Source organism: Pristiophorus japonicus, chromosome 13 (genome assembly GCF_044704955.1).
Source record: "Pristiophorus japonicus isolate sPriJap1 chromosome 13, sPriJap1.hap1, whole genome shotgun sequence".
NCBI classification, from domain to species: Eukaryota; Metazoa; Chordata; class Chondrichthyes; family Pristiophoridae; genus Pristiophorus; species Pristiophorus japonicus.
In genome coordinates this window covers 114,329,594-114,348,784 of record NC_091989.1, presented here as the reverse complement: position 1 = coordinate 114,348,784, position 19,191 = coordinate 114,329,594, and the positions used below count along the sequence as shown (strand labels likewise).

General features: G+C 46.0%; 1 protein-coding gene across 1 annotated transcript in view; it reads right to left on the bottom strand.

Annotated features, from left to right (window-relative positions):
* Positions 1-900: 900 nt before the first annotated feature.
* lcat (lecithin-cholesterol acyltransferase) overlaps positions 901-19,191 on the bottom strand; it is a 44,409-nt gene continuing 26,118 nt past the window's right edge. The window contains exons 8-9 of the mRNA XM_070896828.1: positions 9,877-10,378; positions 901-946 (exon numbers count right to left, since the gene is read on the bottom strand). Coding sequence (XP_070752929.1) covers positions 901-946; positions 9,877-10,378 — 548 coding nt within the window. The remainder of the gene's footprint in view (positions 947-9,876; positions 10,379-19,191) is intronic.

Genomic DNA, 19,191 nt, shown 5'->3' with positions numbered 1-19,191 from the left:
TATGCTGATGATCACCCTCGACGGAAGGGAAATTTTAGGGACTGATGTGTTGGATCAGTATGGGGCGGGGATATGTTATAATCAGGACTGTGTTTGGATGGGATTGGGAGATAAGGCAGGAGTGATAGAAATTACAGATGCTCACTCAGTTTTTGCTATTAAAAGCCATGTGAGTATGATGCTCCAGGGAACGAAAATGAAGCTGTGACGAAATTAATTCGGGAACACCTAGCGGTGTTTGCCACATGCAAGCATGACTGTGTAAAAATGGCAGACGAGGAATCTATTGAGGGACCCCACCCCCCACCCCGCTCATTCACTAAACAGTACCCCATCCCAAGGGAGAGTCACCCTTACATCCGAGACACCATAAAATCCCTAGTCGAGCAGGGTGTTCTTTGGACAGACACTTTCACGACCAATTCACCCGCATGGCCAGTTAAAAAGCCTGATAGCAGCTGGCGACTGACTATTGATTACAGAAAGTTAAATTCTGTAACACTAGCCTGCTCACCGGTAGTAAGAGAAACTCCCACCATATTATCTCAAATTCCTGCTGGTTCCAAGTACTTCTCGACCCTCGACATCGCCAATGGATTCTGGAGTATCCCTGTTAAAGGGAAAGACCAGTACAAATTTGCATTCACATTTGAGGACCAGAGCTACACCTGGACATGCTTGCCTCAGGAGTTCCACAATGCCCCCACGATATTCCACAAAAGAATGCAATTTTAAAAGACTTTTCCCGCCCTACCTGCTTGTTGCAGTATGTAGATGACCTACTGCTGGCAACCGACAGCATGGAGGAGCATCTGTCCCCTTTACACGAACTTTTGACATTGTTGGCTCAGGCGGGACTAAAGGTGAATCCCTGTAAGGCTCAATTAGTAAAAGAAGGGGTCACCTTTCTAGGAGTGTCCAATTCTCCAGAGGGATCATTCCCTGACTCTCACAAGATGGAGATAATACAGCGATTGCCATTACCCACTTCGAAAACAGTCCTATGATCATTCTTGGGTTTGGTGAGGTACCAAAGGAACTTTATCCCAGGCTTTGCAGAGTGTGCAAAGCCCCTGTATGATTTAATAAAACTGCAGGGTGATGACATACGCCTGGCATGAACTGATACCCACACCCAGTCTGTGGCTAAATTAAAAGCTGCAGTGATACAGGTCGCATGTCTGATCCCTCCTGACCCCACACAGCCCTTCCATTTGAGGGCGGGGCCACAGAGCAAAGCCTCACTGCAGTTCTGTGCCAAATGCGAGGTGATCGACTACAGCCCATTGCATATGTGTCTCGAATCCTGCAGGGGGCAGAAAAGACGTATACCGCGTGTGAGCACCACCTACTGGCCATCTTCTGGTCGGTACATCATTTTACTTTTATTACTGGGTTACAGGCTACAATCCTGCACAGCGGACACATACCTCTGAAACTACTGATGAAACCTGGAGATTCGCTAGTTTCCTCAAAGCGCCTCAGCAAATGGATATTGGAATTTATTGAAAGAGACATTGATACCATTTCCAAACCCACCACCTTGCTGCCACAATTTCTGATCTATGAGGGGGACCCGCATGAATGTCCGTTACCCCTGATTAACTTTGAGACCCATCCTGTGCGGAAAGAACCCATATAGGGTGCCCCAGATGTCTACATCGATGGGTCCTCATGTCACATTGAAGGATCCCCTCACACTGGATATACTGTGGTATTGCCAGAAAGAACCATCCAGCGAAGATACAACAAACAGTCTTCACAATATGCAGAAACCGCCACACTTCTAACTGCTGTAAAAGAAACCTCAGATGAATATTTGGTCTGATAGTGCCTATGCTATAAACACCATGCTCTCCTTGCCCCTATACCACAAAAATGACTATTGTATGATAGACGGTAAGGCCCTGGTCCATGGGCCCTGGTTACACCTGCTCTGGTCATACCTTAAACAGCGATCCCAGCCCTGCTTTATAGGAAAGGTAGCAGCCCATAGAAAAGGGGGTCCACATAGTGAGGGAAATTCCAGAGCAGACAGAGCAACCAAGGATGCTGCGATTGATGGGGAGATAGAGGATATAGTTGTTGAGCCCTGAAATGCTATTAGCAAGGCCTCCCCAACAGATCACCTAGATTTAAAATCCCTGCAGCAGCAATACTGGTCATATGCTGTTGTAAGCGCCTGGCACCCGAGGAAGGCAGAACCATTCCTCAACCAACAGCCTGGGCTCCCAACACCATTCTAGCCACTGCCCCTAACTCAGATGAGCAGTTGCTGATGTTCAAAAGAAAGCCAAACGCCTGCCCGGTGATGTGTGTTCCACCAGAGGTGGGTCAGAAACTGCTCTCCCTCTTTCACTCCCACCCCACAGCAGGGCACTATTCGGCCTTGGTAACCTTCTACAAGGTAGCAGCCACAGCTTGGTGGCCTTCCATGAGGGAAACAATCGACCAATACGTGGCACGATGCCTACCGTGCCTGCAACACAATCCTCCTGCATGCACTAACCGAGCCTTGCTTCAAAACGCACCCCCACCTCAAGGGCCATGGACTCACCTCCAGGTGGACTTCATTGGGCCACTTCCACAGACGCAAGGCAATTTTCAGCATGCCCTAGTGGTGCTGGATCAATTCACTAAATGGATCAAAGCATTCCCTGCTGCTCCAACACCGCGACCACAGCAGCCAAAACACTATTGAATCATGTGTTTTGTAGGTGGGGAGTACCAGTACAAGTGGACAGCAATCAAGGTTCACACTTTACCGGTAACATTTTTACCCACCTGCAGGAAATGTTGAGGATAAAACACAAATTACATATTGCTCACCACCCCCAGTTGTCCGGAGGGGTCGAAAGAGGGAACAGGACCCTCAAGTTAATATTTTTTTAAATTGTGCGCGGACCACCCCACTCAATGGGCTAACATGCTGCCAATGTGCTTAATGGCAATGAGGTCCACACCTCATAGAACAACAGGGGTCTCCCCATATCAGGCCATGACAGGGAGGCTCATGAGTACACCAGGCCAGCTAACACTAACAGGGCTGAGTCCCCTGACAATGAAAACATGTAGTTCCAAGTGGCTGGAACAAGTGATAAATCGATTGATCTGATCGGTGTGATCTGTGGCCACCAAATTGGGGAAGTCAAAAAGACAAATTAAAAGATACTTTGACAAGAAAGTACGTCCCTTTGAATACAAGGTGGGGGACTCATTAATGATTCCAAATTATGGGAAAAAGAAGCTGCCTTTGAGCCCAGGTGGTGGGGACCGCATAAGATTATAGACCGATTGAACCTCGTGGTTTATTTGATTCAGTTACCGGGAAAAAAGGGCGTTAAGTACAAGAAGTGATTTCACATTAATCAGTTAAAAACTGCCAAAGAGTAAATACTGCATTGATCTTGTTTCCCACAGACCATGTTACAGATCCTCACGATTGTCAGGACGACACTGGCCAAAGACCGAAGATGGAGAAGCGGAAGCTGCAGCATGACTCACGAACATCATCAATCATCAATGTGCTTCGAGAAGCAACGGTGCACTGAAGATACGGGAAGGAGAGAGTCTCCGCTGGAGATGTTATCGGACTGTTATTAAATCCCCTACTCCTTACGAGATGGGGACCAAGTCAGGCCACCCACTTTTCTTCCTCCCCCCTTTAATGTTTATGATATACGAGGGGTCAATAAGGATATTTCCCCCTCAAGGTGGGGAGTTTGTAAGAATAAATGTGTTTATTAATGATTAAAATTGATTAGGTGTATGTATAACTGTTAAAAATGTAGATTATACGGAAAGGCCTGTTAGTGTTGAAACAAAATGCCTACCCACAGAGCCCGCAGAGATGTCGCATGGCTTTTGTGTATTGGCCTCCAGACAGCCATATGTGTGAGGAGAGCCAATAGGAGCTGCCCTGGAGCCAAGGTCCAATCATGAGGACAATGGACTTAAGGGATTTAAAAACTCAAGCCACACAGGTTGCTCCCTCTCTTGGACACACGGCACGAGAAGACATTCCTTTTTAAGACCAGCTGAAACAGCAAGCAGTGTGTTCAAACCAGCCAGCCAAAGGGACGTAACGGATATCACTCTTTATTATAACCTCATTGTATCTCTGTTGTAACTAAGGTAGATCTGTAGGATATTTGACGACTGCTGTTAAATGCATGTGTTTATTTTTAATAAACTGTTCCAATTGTTTTAAAGAGAATCGTCTCACTGTCAAATGTAAGCCCAGAGAGATTTAGAAATCTTACACGTCGTCATCTTGAATTTTTCCCCAGTTGAAAAGTTGCAGGTAGAAGTAACATTTCTAATGTAAGAAAGCAATAAATCAACCCAAAACTGCACAAAATATTTTATCGTGGGGATTACCTGTACATTGTTGTAAATCCATGGGCAATGTTCTCTTAGAGAGAGGCCTACTCCTTTGAGGGGAGGAGGGGGGCCAAGGGAGGATGGAGGGGGGACAAAGGAGGGGAGGGAGGCTGCAAGGGCAGGGTCACCCCTCACGGTGGTGGGTGCTCGCAGGGTTGCACTCTCCGATGATAAACAAAAGTCTATTCGGATGCTCTTCTGGCGGGGGAGAAGATGTCTTCGCCCGGGGTGGCTGGAACCATCCAGGCACAGTCCTCCACCAGGTCAGAACGGTACAATTAGAAAATAAGGCTTCACCCAGGCATCTCGAGCTGTCCCGGGCCAGACAATGGGGGAGGGTTTTTTTTAGTGGCATGTGTTATCCACAAGAACCCCACATACTCACCTTCACCTCCGCCCCCCCCCCCCCCCCCCGCCCTACCTACAAATCAAATTCTTTTGTGGAGAGTACACCAAAAACATCCACCTGTAGATGTTGGAAATGGCTCTCCCTCCTTCCACACAGATGATGGTGTTTTTCTGCTATGGTAGCTTCCTCCTTTCTCCTCTCTGAAACTCTGTAACAGAGTCTGCAGTGCTTGCTCTCCTCCTCTCTCCAGGCAGCTCTGTTGTAGTGGCAGCAGGCCTCTTCCTCCTCTCACAGACACTCACTATCTCTCTGTTGTTGTAGCACCACCAGTTCATCCACGTGACTAGTTGCAGGCAGGCAGCTTCTCTTCTTCCTCTCACAGGGTCTCACTGTAGTACCAGTTCATCCACTAGGCGAGCAACTGCATGCCTCATCATGGATGACCTAGACCCAACTAACTGGGATTTTATTGAGTCTTGTGAACATCACGTGACTGGCTAAGCCACTCATAATGCTCAGCTCTACAACTATTTAAAATTATAACTTTAAGCCAAGTGCTCCCTTTGGTAAAGGCACCAGAACCCACAAATTAACAAATAAACTTTAAGGGAACCTTAAAAAATCAAATAAAAATTATGTTCCCTGCTGTAATGATGCACTCCAGTCCCTCTTGCGGAAGGCTGCATGCGTACCGGTGCACACTGCGTGCTCTCTCTCCAGGGACACCTTGGCGCGAACGGAGCCGCAGAAGAGAAGCAGGCAGTCGGGCTGAACGACCCCCTCGACCGCCCTCTGCCTGGACCTGTTAATGGCCTCCTTGGCGAGGCCCAGGAACAGTCCAATGAGGAGGCCCTCCGACTTAACCGCTCCCCTCCGCACCGGGTGCCCAAAGTTGAGGAGCGTGGGACTGTGGTGCAGCCAAAAATCGAGGAGCAGCCCCTTCAAATAGTGGACCAAGGGCTGCAACCTCCTTCACTCTGTGTATATATGGAACACGGACTCCTCCAGACCGCAGAAATTACAGGTGGCCTGGGAGTCCATGAACTGACTAAAAACCGATTGCACGGGACTGCTCCGTGCAACACCCTCCAGAACAAGTCCCCAATAAATAAAGGGAGGACTCCCGCGTAGAGAGCATTCCATTGAGGACCCCCGCCTCCTCCGGACGGCAAGATGGTGCACCATGGATGCACAGGGTGCCCAACGATCAGAAGCGTGGGACTGAAATGCAACAAGAATTTGAGGAGCAGCTCCTTCAAATATTGGAAGAGGGGCTGCAACCTGACACACTCCACATAAACATGGAACACGGACTCTTCCAGACCGCAGAAATTACAGGCGGCCTGGGAGGCCGTGAACCGACTTAAAAACTTATTGCACAGGACTGCCCCGTGCAACACCCTCCAGGCCAAGTCATCAATAAATAAAGGGAGGACCCCCGCGTAGAGAGCACTCCATGGGGGACCCCCGCCTCCTCCAGATGCGCCATGGCGTGTCCGGACGGCACACGAGGATGGCAACGTGGAGAGTGCGTAAGAGCAGCCCGTACAGAAATTCCCTCCGCGCAGAACTGAAAGGCACGGAGGGGATTTCCCAGAGACGGCTCAAGTTGTGAGGCACCGGCTCCCGAGGGAGGCTTCAGGGCTTGGTGTGAATGAGGAATTCCGTCCGGACGGGGTCAGTTTGGACGGGGTCGCAACAGCTGTACAACGCTTTTGTTGTAAACTAATAATCAAGTGCCCCCTGATTAAAGGGGGGGGCACACTCCAAACACTTTTCAAGTGACCCCTTTTTTTCCTTCTTTTTTTGACGGCACTAAAACCACAAATTATACAAGTGTCCCCTGGCGAAAAGGTGGGGGGTGGGGGGGGGGTACTAAAACCGACAACTTAAACAAATTAAACATTTGACATTTAAAATCAAATTAAAATTTGGTTGCCAGGGTGATGATGCACTCCAGTCCCTCCGGCGCCCACCTCTCGCAGAAGGCCGCGAGTGTACCGGTGGACACCCTGGCTCGGATATAACCGCGGAAGAGAGGCAGGCAGTTGGGTTGAACGACCCTCTCGACCGCCCGCTGCCTGGACTGGCTGATGGCCTCCTTGGCCATGCCCAGGAGCAGTCCCACGAGGAGTCCTTCCGACCTGCCCGTTCCCCTCCGCACAGGATGGCCTAAGATCAGGAGTGTGGGACTGAAGTGCAACCAGAATTTGAGGAGCAGCCCCTTCAAATAATGGAATAGGGGCTGCAACCTCGCACATTCAGTAAAAACGTGGAACACGGACTCCTCTAGACCGCAGGCGGCCTGGGAGTCCGTGAACCGACTTAAAAACTTATTACACGGGGCTACTCCATGCACCATCCTCCAGGCCAAGTCCCCAATAATTAAAGGGAGGACTCCCGCGTAGAGAGCACTCCATTGGGGACCCCCGCCTCCTCCGGACGGCAAGATGGTGCGCTATGGCATGTCCGGATGGCAGGCGAGGATGGCACAGAGTATGCAAGAGCAGCCCGTACAGGAATCCCCTCCCCGCAAAACTGAAAGGCACGGAGGGGATTTCCCGAAGACGGCTCTAGTTGTGAGGCACCAGCTCCCAAGGGAGGCTTCAGGGCTTGATGCTGATGAGGGATTCCGTCCAGGCCGGGGTCAGTTCGGACGGGATCGCAACAGCTGTACAAATCTGTGAGCATACTCACAGGTGCATACATTACAATACTCACTACCCAAAGGTAATTATTCATATCAACAGATAGAAAATTATAAAAGGACTGTTTGTACTATTATTCTAGTTTAAAGAAGGTTCTGAATGCAACCCTTGAATTTCAAAATGTTTTATCCAAAATTTCTCCTTAAATAATCTAATTACTGTTGCAGATATAATTGCGAAAGCAGCAAAAATGTAAATAAGCAAAAAACAAACTAAACTTTACTATGTTTTCTGATTTTTACTATAAAATAGCCTAATCAGGTGATAGTAAATATCAGGAGCTGCTCGCCCATATTACATGCAGATAGTTATTATGTCGCTTTGTATTTGTGTGTGTAAATCTGGTCCTTTGTGAATCGTTGCTCCAATTGATTCAGCATTGGTGGCCGTGTCTTCAGCTGTCTTGGCCATAACCTCTGGAGTTCCCTCCCAAACCTATTCAGCTTTCACCCTCTCCATCCTTTAAAACCCTCCTTAAAACTTACCTCTTTGACCAATCTTTTAGTCACAAGACAAATATTGACACCAAGCTAAAGGCGGCGATATTAGGACAGGAAATATATTTTCAGCGGGGATGTATACCTCTCATCCATGTGCACAACCCAGCAACCCACCCCCGACTTGTCACTTGAACAGTACAAAAAATGCGGCTTATTCAGTGTAATCACACACCCAGTTCCAAGAATATCCATTAAACCTAGAATGTTCCACAGGATCCACAGAACCAGCATCTATTTTAGTAGGTTAGACTCCTTTGCCGCCCAGCTTTATTCACTACTTCTGGCTTTCAAAACTAAACAAAGTTAGACTTTGTAAAACTCCCAGCTTTATTTATTTACCTACTTAAGCATTGTAGAGTGAGATTTTGCTCATGGTTCTTCCAGGTCAGGTGTAGCGCAGCCCGATAGAGAATGATGCACTGCACTGCCCCAAAACTTTGCTGAATTCCCTACCTGAGAAAAGTGGCTTTGACTGCACCAGTGTGACATTTTGCACACCAGCCATCCTGTGGCCTCTCCGAGCGAGAATATCAGGTCCGGGCTGAATTAGGCACCATTCTGTGCCCACTAACTAATGGGATTGAGATTGTCCAAACTCATTTCACAGAGGGACCTTTACAGCCAACAAACTAATGAGGTTGGGAGAGATCTGGCCTTGAGTTTTAGAGGTCAGAGGCCAGTGTCTAACCCAGTGCATGTTTTTCATTCTACTGACACGTGACACCGCTGAAAGTTGTGGCATGATGGACATGTGTTGGATGCAATACTTTTCATTTTATAGATGATTTAACATTTACACAAAATACATTTAGTTTTCAATTCCAATATGGACCCATGATAAAGGGATTCCACAGCTTTTAAATCACAGAGGTGTGCACATGTCATCATTTAGGATGGGGCAAGGAGCTAATCCAGACAGCATAAACCTTAGATTTCCAAGCTATGCCTTTAGACTGGAATGAGCTTCTCTGAGGAGGGACAAAGGCCTTTTCATTGTAATAACTGCACCCACTGCTATCCTGATTAGCTTCATTGCTGCTTCAGCAGCTTCATTTGTACCAGTTAAATCTTTCATTAAAATATAACAATTAAAACATTTTTAAAAAAAGTTAAATCTGCAACATTAAACATTAGTTTTTGAAATGTTTCAACATTTAAACATTTCAAATTCCTTTTCCACACAGGACTGACAGCAGCTCACTCCCTCTTGGATGTTTTTCAAAGTGTGCCCTCTAGTGGTTTGTCTGCGATCTGACAATGCTTACCCCGAATATGGACAAGTTGTGATGGACAAGTCAAAGCTTGCCTGTGAACTCATTCATCTTCTTCAGGATTGGGAATACTTTATTTTTTAAACAACAAAATCACAATTAAACAAAATGACCGTTCTCTGAATTAAGCCTATTCACTGAGGCTGTAACTTTCTAGAGCTTTCTAGAAATTACCCTTGGTGATATTAGCAGACAAACATTTAACTCGCTTGTGTGACATTACTCTAGAATGTTAAAGAGGTGTTAATGTGATATGTTATTTTAAATGGGTTAACGCCTCTATATAAGATAACATACAGAGACCTGCCGGATGAACTGGTTAAGCATTTCCTTGCTAATATCCCTGCTGATTTCTAAGCTTACATTTCTTAAATGAAAGAACACCTCGTGTAAAGCCCATTTAAGCAGACATGGTCATCACTGAACTTGTAGCTTGCAAGTTCACAATGCCTGTATATAAACAGCCAAAGGTGGCAGTGAATCTAGCAGTGGGTGCAGTTATTACAATGAAAAGGGCTTTGTACCCCCTCAGAGAAGCCCATTCCAGTTGAAAGGCAGGGTTGGAAATCTAAGATTTTTGCTGTGTGAATCAGGGGGTGTCCCATCACTGAGAAAACCACATCTAATTTCTGGAATTGTGTTGTTGTTCAGAATAATTTCCTAACACTATACCTTGAATGACCTCTAAAGCATGAATGTCATAAATCGTGTCTAAATGACGTGAGCCAGGAAATTCTATAACATGAACCTTCTGCGTCTGCTGCTTCTTCCATTCTCGACACAGAGACAAGCTTTTCATACTAACAGTGTTGTCACCATCGCCATAGACAATCTCTACTGGTTGCCTGGAAGGAAAGCCTTCATCGTATATATAAGTCACTGGTGTTGGGATTCCAGCTCCATACATACAGTACATTTCCACCCTCGGTGGAGGCAGATCAGACAGAAGACCTTTGCTGTGTTGCCACTTGAACCAGCCCTCTTCATATCCTATATCAGTGAAGAACTTCCTGTAGTCACCGTGCGTGTAGTTGTAGGTCGGGGTGGAGATGAAGACGTGGTCTGCTGGCCAGGAACGTTTGCTGGGAAGAAGCCATGTGCTGGTTGTCGTCATTCGTTGCTGCTCCCGTATCTTCAGGTGGTCAAGACTGAGGCCATAGTTGTCCCCTGTAAATGGGTATTGAAGAAGAAAAACACAAACTTGAAATCTCCTTTCTCTTTAATGATAAAAGATAGGGAGTGAAGAGTCCTTTTCACGGAAAGTATTTCGCTCCATTTGTTTTCTCTTCCCTCTTAAGGTTTATGTTTATGAAATTGGTCTTAGGAAATCTATAAACATCTCACCGCACTTTCTTGGTGATCAGAAGATCAGAAAGGTATGTACAGATGAGGGAGACTATTCCTCCATCCGCCCCATTCAGCTCATCCTTCCACAGAAACCCATCAGAGTATCTCACTATCTTTTGAATGATTGCCAAATTTTTCATTCCACTAACCTATGTGACAGGTCATTCCAGGTACTCAGGAGGATTAGAGCATGGAGAGAACAATAGGGATGCGAGAGGAACGTGATCCAGGTCTGAAGGGGTGGTGGGTTCGGGGGCGAAAAGGTGGTCTAGATGGGAAGATGGATCACGTTCTCCCGCCTCTATTTAGACGTGGATCACGTGCCTCCAACTGGATGAATTAATGAATCGCTTCTCATTCACTGAGCAGGTGAACAGTCCCTCCCCAGTGTGAACTCGCTGGTGTGTCAGAAGATTGGATACGCACACGCACCCCACACATGCACAGCACACACATGGACTACACACACACATGGACCACATACACCACACACAAACATACCCCACACACGTACCCACAGCTGCACTCTAAACATACGGACCCCACGCACATGCACTCCACACTAAAGCACATCCCACACACAAATGCACCCCACACATCAACGCACCCCACACACTTACCCACATATACGCACACCACACACATGGACACCACACACACGGTCCCTTCATTCTGAATTAAAGAATTTTTATCTATTCCAAAAGGAAAAGAAAAGCATAAAACTGCAAAGAAGTACGGACCCAATTATTAAAGTATAAAGGGGTTGAAATTGCCCTACGCCCTGATTATCTTCTGGGGCCGGGACATTCTACGGTTTGGAATTGCCATTACCGCCCCTCAAAGGAAGTGGGGTGCAATCACACGCGTGGTAATTGGGGCGCCATTGGGGTGCTGAAGGGCAGCGGCGACTGGGCCTGCAGCCCACACCCAAGATGGCATGCCAGGCTGCACGACAGCGGCTTGGACCACGCTAGGGTTACTATCGTTGAGCCAGCCCAACAGTCAGCAGACAAAAAAAGATGGCAGCCCGGGGAGCTGGCACCCTCTCCTTTAAGGAGCGCCCCAAGAGCTGATGTCCGCCAGTCTCGCGGCCTGCGGGCAATTTCCCCCATGGGACGTTAAGGGGTCGGTGTGGGGCGGTGAGGGTGTCACCGCGCCCGGAGTGCTAACCATGGGGCGTGGTGCTGATATTGCGGCACCTCTGCAAACTCTGCAATTTCCCGGGAGCGGTAACGTCCCTCTCTCCCAGGTGAAAAGTGTCTTGCCGGAGACAGGGCGATAAAAGTCCTGGCCCGGAAGTTTATCACCCCCAATTGGGGTGTGGGGCATTTCAGACCCTTTTTATTTTAACAGCCATAATTACTATTGCAGAACACTAGCTAACAGAAGGTCTTCACAAAGCTAACTACACTTCCACTTTCTGCCGGTTGGATAAGAACATACGAACATAAGAACATAAGAAATAGGAGCAGGAGTAGGCCATTCGGCCCCTCGAGCCTGCACCGCCATTCAATAAGATCATAGAAACATAGAAACATAGAAAATAGGTGCAGGAGTAGGCCATTCGGCCCTTCGAGCCTGCACCACCATTCAATAAAATCATGACTGATCATTCACCTCAGTACCCCTTTCCTGCTTTCTCTCCATTCCCCTTGATCCCTTTAGCTGTAAGGGCTACATCTAACTCACTCTTGAATATATCCAATGAACTGGCATCAACAACTCTCTACGTTAGGGAATTCCACAGATTAACAATTCTCTGAGTGAAGCAGTTTCTCCTCATCTCAGTCCTAAATGGCTTACCCCTTATCCTTAGACTGTGTCCCCTGGTTCTGGACATCGGGAACATTCTTCCCACATCTAACCTGTCCAGTCCTGTCAGAATTTTATATGTTTCTATGAGATTCCCTCTCATCCTTCTAAACTCCAGCGAATAAAGGCCCAGTCGATCCAATCTCTCCTCATATGTCAGTCCAGCCATCCCGGGAATCAGTCTGGTGAACCTTCGCTGCACTCCCTCAATAGCAAGAACGTCCTTCCTCAGATTAGGAGACCAAAACTAAACACAATATTCCAGGTGAGGCCTCACCAAGGTTCTGTACAACTGCAGTAAGACCTCCTGCTCCAATACTCAAATCCCCTAGCTATGAAGGCCAACGTACCATTTGCCTTCTTCACCGCCTGCTGTACCTGCATGCCAACTTTCAATGACTGATGAACCATGACACCCAGGTCTTGTTGCACCTTCTCTTTTCCTAATCTGCCACTATTCAGATAATATTCTGCCTTCGTGTTTTTGCCCCCAAAGTGGATAACCTCACATTTATCCACATTATACTGCATCTGCCATGCATTTGCCCACTCACCTAACATGTCCAAGTCACCCTGCAGCCTCTTAGTGTCCTCCTCACAGCTCACACCGCCACCCAGTTTAGTGTCATCTGCAAACTTGGAGATATTACACTCAATTCCTTCATCTAAATCATTAATGTATATTGTAAATAGCTGGGGTCCCAACACTGAGCCTTGCGGCACCCCACTAGTCACTGCCTGCCGTTCTGAAAAGGACCCGTTTATCCCGACTCTCTGCCTCCTGTCTGCCAACCAATTCTCTATCCACGTCAGTACATTACCCCCAATACCATGTGCTTTGATTTTGCACACCAATCTCTTGTGTGGGACCTTGTCAAAAGCCTTTTGAAAGTCCAAATACACCACACCCACTGGTTCTCCCTTGTCATCTCGACTAGTTACATCCTCAAAAAATTCCAGAATATTTGTCAAGCATGATTTCCCTTTCATAAACCCATGTTGACTTGGACTGATCCTGTCACTGCTTCCCAAATGCGCTGTTATTTCATCTTTAATAATTGATTCCAACATTTTCCCCACTACTGATGTCAGGCTAACCGGTCTATAATTACCCGTTTTCTCTCTCCCTCCTTTTTTAAAAAGTGGTGTTACATTAGCTACCCTCCAGTCCATAGGAACTGATCCAGAGTCAATAGACTGTTGGAAAATGATCACCAATGCATCAACTGTTTCCTTTCAATGCTGGATGGTCTGAATTTTCCCAGACTGTGTCCATAATGTAGTTGTCTGCCAATAGGGATCAGCCTTATGGCTCTTCCTGCATTGCTTTCAGGGCTAAATGTTTCCTTTGTGTCTCACTGACCATAACTGAACATAGTACTGAGAGTTGGCCTGACCATAGAATGGTAAAGTTTTATCATGCTAGCCTTAGATTTATACTGTCGTGATCTGGCTGTAAGACACAGCATTCTTTTAGCTTCATTCATTACTGACCCACAGTGTATGGACAAACTATGCGGCAACCACACTCCTATATCCTTTAACCTCACTTAGACAGTGTGCTTCCTATTTTTCTCATCCCATGTCTAATACCTTTCAGTTACCTGTATTCAATTTCATTTTCCACAGTACTGCCTATTTATAGACTTTGACCGCATTATATTTTGTTTTTCCACCCATCTTTTGTAAACTGTCATACCACCACAACTAGGAACTCGTCCAGCTCCCTTATGAATGTTTGCAATGAATCCACACTCATTGCACGAACCAGCCAGGTGTTCCAAAGGTCAATGGCCAACTGCAAAAAGAAAAGACTCCTGACATCTAACCTAGTTCCATGCTTACATTACTTACACACATGTCCCTGGCTGACCCAAACCCATCTAGCTCAACTCATCTATCCACCTGGACAGATTTTCATAATCTTAAATATCTCAATCAAGTGTATTTGTGCTGCATTGATGTTATGCTACTAGAGGGAAGAGATTGGATTTTATTCTGGAGGCGGTAAATATTGCCAGGGGGAGGGGACAGAGGTGGCTAGTGAGGACAGGTCCACCCCCATACTATGAACCACTCCTGGATCCACCTCCTCCCCCCATACCATGAACCACTCCTAGATCTACCTCCCCCTCCCCCCATACCATGAACCACTCCTGGATCCACCTCCTCCCCCCATACCATGAACCACTCCTAGATCTACCTCCCCCTCCCCCCATACCATGAACCACTCCCAGATCTACCTCCCCCTCCCCCCATACCATGAACCACTCCCAGATCTAACCTCCCCCCATACCATGAGCTACTCCTAGATCCACCTCCACACCGCATGCCAGGAACTACCTCCTCACTGAAAGTTCCGGAAGATGCCCTTGCATCTACCAATATTATTCAGTTGCTGGACGCTTAAAGTGCATAGAGCACCTCTGGTTTGCTAATCCTCCAGCTCTCTCCCAGTGGGTGAAGACTCTCTCTTGCTTTGGGACCAGCCTTCAAGTAGCTGAGCTGACATTACAAACTCCCCAGGTGGAAAATTACCGGTCTCAACTCTAAACATCACTCCATGCAGCAGGTACCATATAGTAACACTTGTAAACATTTTAAATGGTTCAGTTCAGAGTCTCAGCCAAGTTGGAAACTATTAGCTTATTATTTCAGTTACTCACCTTCACAATCTTCCTACAGCTATGTTCCATGTATATATATGTGTATTTATATTTATCCATTTATGCTTTTCCAAAATCAAGAAATCTATACTGGTTTATTAAAATATATACCAGTAATACCCAGCCAACAATGGTTAAATGGTGATTGTGTTTTCAGTCATTTCCTGCAGTTTCCAGTCCTCCCTCTCCCTGTTTCAATTCCTTCAATCTGGCTTCCATCTGGCCCATGCTACTTTAGAAAATAAAAAACTGAAGTGGGCAGAGGAGCAAAGGAATCGAGGGATACAGGTGAACAAACCATTAAAAGCAGCATCGCAGGTCAGCAAAGCAGTTAAATATGCTAACAAAGCACTGGGATTTATTTCTAGGGGTATAGAATTCAAAAGTAGTGAAGTTATGTTAACCATGTATAGGCCCTGGTCAGGCTGCATTGTACTGTGCACCGTTCTGGTCTCCATACTATAAAAAGGACATCAAAGCACTGGATAAGGTGCAAACAAGATTTACGAGGATGGTACCAGAACTGAGAGATTACAGCTTTCAGAAAAGATTGAACACGTTGGGGATTTTTTCTTTAGAAAAGAGAAGACTTAGAGGAGACCTGATCGATGTGTTTAAAGTTATGAATGGGTTGGACAGGATAAATACGGAGAGAATGTTTCCATTTGTGGGAGAATATAAAACTAGGGCAATAACTACAAGATAATTGGCAACAAATCCAATAGTGAAATAAAGAGACATTTCTTTACTCAGGCAGTGGTTAGGATGTGGAAATCGCTACCACAGGAAGTGGCTGAGGCAAATATCTTAGATGCTATCAAAAGGAAACTAGACGATTACATGAGAGAAAAGAGACGCGTGAGTAGTATAAACACCGGCACATGCTAGTTGGGCTGAATGGTCTGTTTCTGTGCAGTATTTCCTATGTAATTCTAAGTAAGTGCTAAGATTAAAAGTCAAAATATTCTGTGTGACCCTGGCCATAGTGTACTATCTCCTTGACCTCTCTGCAGCTTTGGGCATGATCAACCAGACCATCCTCTTTTATCCTCTGTCCTTAATGGTCTACCTCCATAGCACTGTTCTCTCATGGTTCCAGCTCCTGTTCCAACAATACCCAACACATTTCCTTGCAATCACTGCTTCTCCCATGACCACATGGTCATCTCCAGTGCTCCTTGGGCCTTGGGCCTTTCCTATTCCTTGTCTATAGGTTTCCCCTTGGTAAAGCATTGGGTCAACATTCACATATATGCTGGTGATAGCCAGCTTTAGCTTCTCACTACCAACCTACATTCCATGACAGTTGCTGCGCTGCCCAACTGCTTATCCAGCATCAAGTTGTGGATGGACCAGAACTTCTTGCAGCTCAGCTATGGTCATCTCCCTCCAGAATTCCAAGTCCCAGCCCCTGATTCCATTCCGTTCCTGGAAATCCACTCAAGCTCAACCCGATAGCATCCAATTTTGGTGTACCCTGGGCCAAGTTTCAATCACTATGTCCAGTCCATCACCTAGACCATCTACTTCCACTTCCAAAACATTGCCCGTCTCTGCCCCAATCTCACCCCCATTGCTGTTGTAACCCTCACCTATGTCTTTGTCACCTCCAGACACAACTTTTCCTACACCTCCTCGATGGCTTTCTGAGCTTCAACCATATGAACTCCAATTCACCCAGAGCTCCGCTGCCCACATCCTGTTCTGCACAGAATGTCAGTCACCCTGATGTTGCCGACCTCCATCGCTTCCCTGTCAATCAATGCATCGATTACATCATCCTTAGCTCTGTATCCTTCCCTGCACCCTCTGGTAGCACTCTCGTCTCTGAGTCAGAAGATTGTGGGTTCAAGTCCTACTCCTTGAGACTTGAGTACATAATGCTTGGCCGACACTTCAGTGCAGTACTGAGGGAGTGCTACACCCTCGTAAATGTAGTTTTGAGAGGTTAAACCGAGGTTCCATCTGCCCTCTCAGATGGATATAAAAGATCCCATGGCATTATTTTTTTTAAAAACGGGGGAATTCCCCACAGTGTCCTGGTATCCCTTAATCAGCATTACTGAAAACAGATAATCTGGTCATTTATTTCATTGCTGTTTGTGGGACCTGGCTGTGAGCAAATTGGTTGCCATGTTTCCGACATTACAACAATTACTATATTTCAAAAGTACTTCACTGGCTGTAAAGCACTTTGGGACTTCCTGAGGTTGTGAAAGGTGCTATATAAATGTAAGTTTTCTTTTGTTCTACTATCTCAACACCTCAACACAGATCTTACAGGCTTCTATTTAACTTTCTGATAAAACTGAGGCAATAATTTCCTCTGTACAGCACAATCCTTTATAAACAGGTTTATAATTTTGTTACCTGAGCACAAATGAAGTGTTCCTCCACTGAGAGTAGCATTAAACCATAACTCATTTGCAACCAATACTATTCATTAACATAATTATGCCACTTGAAAGATAAAAGGATTTAACCCCACTTCACTGAGACACTAAAGTTGAAAGTTTCCAATTGAATTGGACTCGATAGCATTTTCTTTCTGTGCTGTTCACGGCCCAGGCCAAGGACTGTGAGGTGAGTGCTCTGTATGTCAGTGAACAAAACAAGTTTAAACTTGGTGAACATAATGTTCTAGATTTCGAGTGTGGATTAACCAGAGGGTCTGTGGGAGGGATTTGGAGAAAATAAATTAAACGCTGTTGCAAATGGTCGCTTTGAAAACGATTTTGTGCCCTGATTTGAATGGAAATGAAAATGAGGAGGATTCTATAATGGCAGCCAATCCGCAACACCAGCTTTACGCCCGAGGAGCAAGTTGAAAATCTGCCCCCCAATCTGTTTCCCATTTCCCCCCCAAAACATTGAGCAGCAAAAAGAAGAATCTACCTGCACATTGTTTAATACTTGCTGCATTCTGAAGGATGTTCAATCAAAAGAGTTCCATACGGCTCACAGATTGCACCAGAATTTCTCTACCCAGGGAAGATGGCTAACACCAGTTACCAAGGGACAGGAGAAGATTGGACTGTCAGCATTCGTTAGGCCAGTTCTCAGCATTCTCTCTCATTGCACAAGTCTGTTCTAACTGCTGGAGAAGGATTGGATGAGAGATCTGGTGAACATAGAAACATAGAAACATAGAAAATAGGAGCAGTAGTAGGCCAATCGGCCCTTCAAGCCTGCACCACCATTCAATATAATCATGGCTGATCCTCTATCTCAACACCATATTCCCGCTTTCTCCCCATAACCCTTGATGCCATATGTGTCTAGAAATCTATCTATCTCTTTCTTAAATATATTCAGTGACTTTGCCTCCACAGCTTTATGTGGTAGAGAATTCCACAGGTTCACCACCCTCTGAGTGAAGAAATTTCTCCTCAACTTAGTCCTAAATTTTCTACCCCGTATCCTGAGACTGTGACCCCTTGTTCTAGACTTTCCAGCCAGGGGAAACATCCTCCCCGCATCCAGTCCATCCAACCCCATCAGAATTTTATATGTTTCAATGATCCCCTCTCATTCTTCTAAACTTTAGTGAATACAGGCCTGAATCTCTCCTCATACGACAGTCCTGCCATCTCACGAATCAGTCTGTTGAAGCACTCCCTCTATAGCAAGTATATCCTTTCTTAGGTAAGGAGACCAAAACTGCACACAATACTCCAGGCGTGGTCTCATCAAGGCCCTGTATAACTGTACCCCTTGATCCTGTACTCAAATCCTCTTGCAATGAAGGCCAACATACCATTTGCCTTTCTAACTGCTTGCTGTACCTGCATGTTTGCTTTCAATGACTGGTGTACAAAGACACCCAGGTCCCTTTGTATATCAACATTTCCCAAGCTATCACCATTTAAATAATACTTTGTTTCTATGTTTTTCCTACCAAAGTGGATAACTTCATATTTATCCACTTTATACTGCATCTGCCATGCCTTTGTCCACTCACTCAACCTATCTAAATCGCCTTGCAGCGTCTTTGCATCCTCCTCACAATTCAACCTAGTTTTGTGTCGTCAGCAAACTTGGAAATATTACATTTGGTTCCATCATCCAAATCATTTATATATATTGTGAATAGCTGAGGCCCAAGCACTGATCCCTGTGGTACCTCACTAGTCATTGCCCGCCACGTCAAAAAAG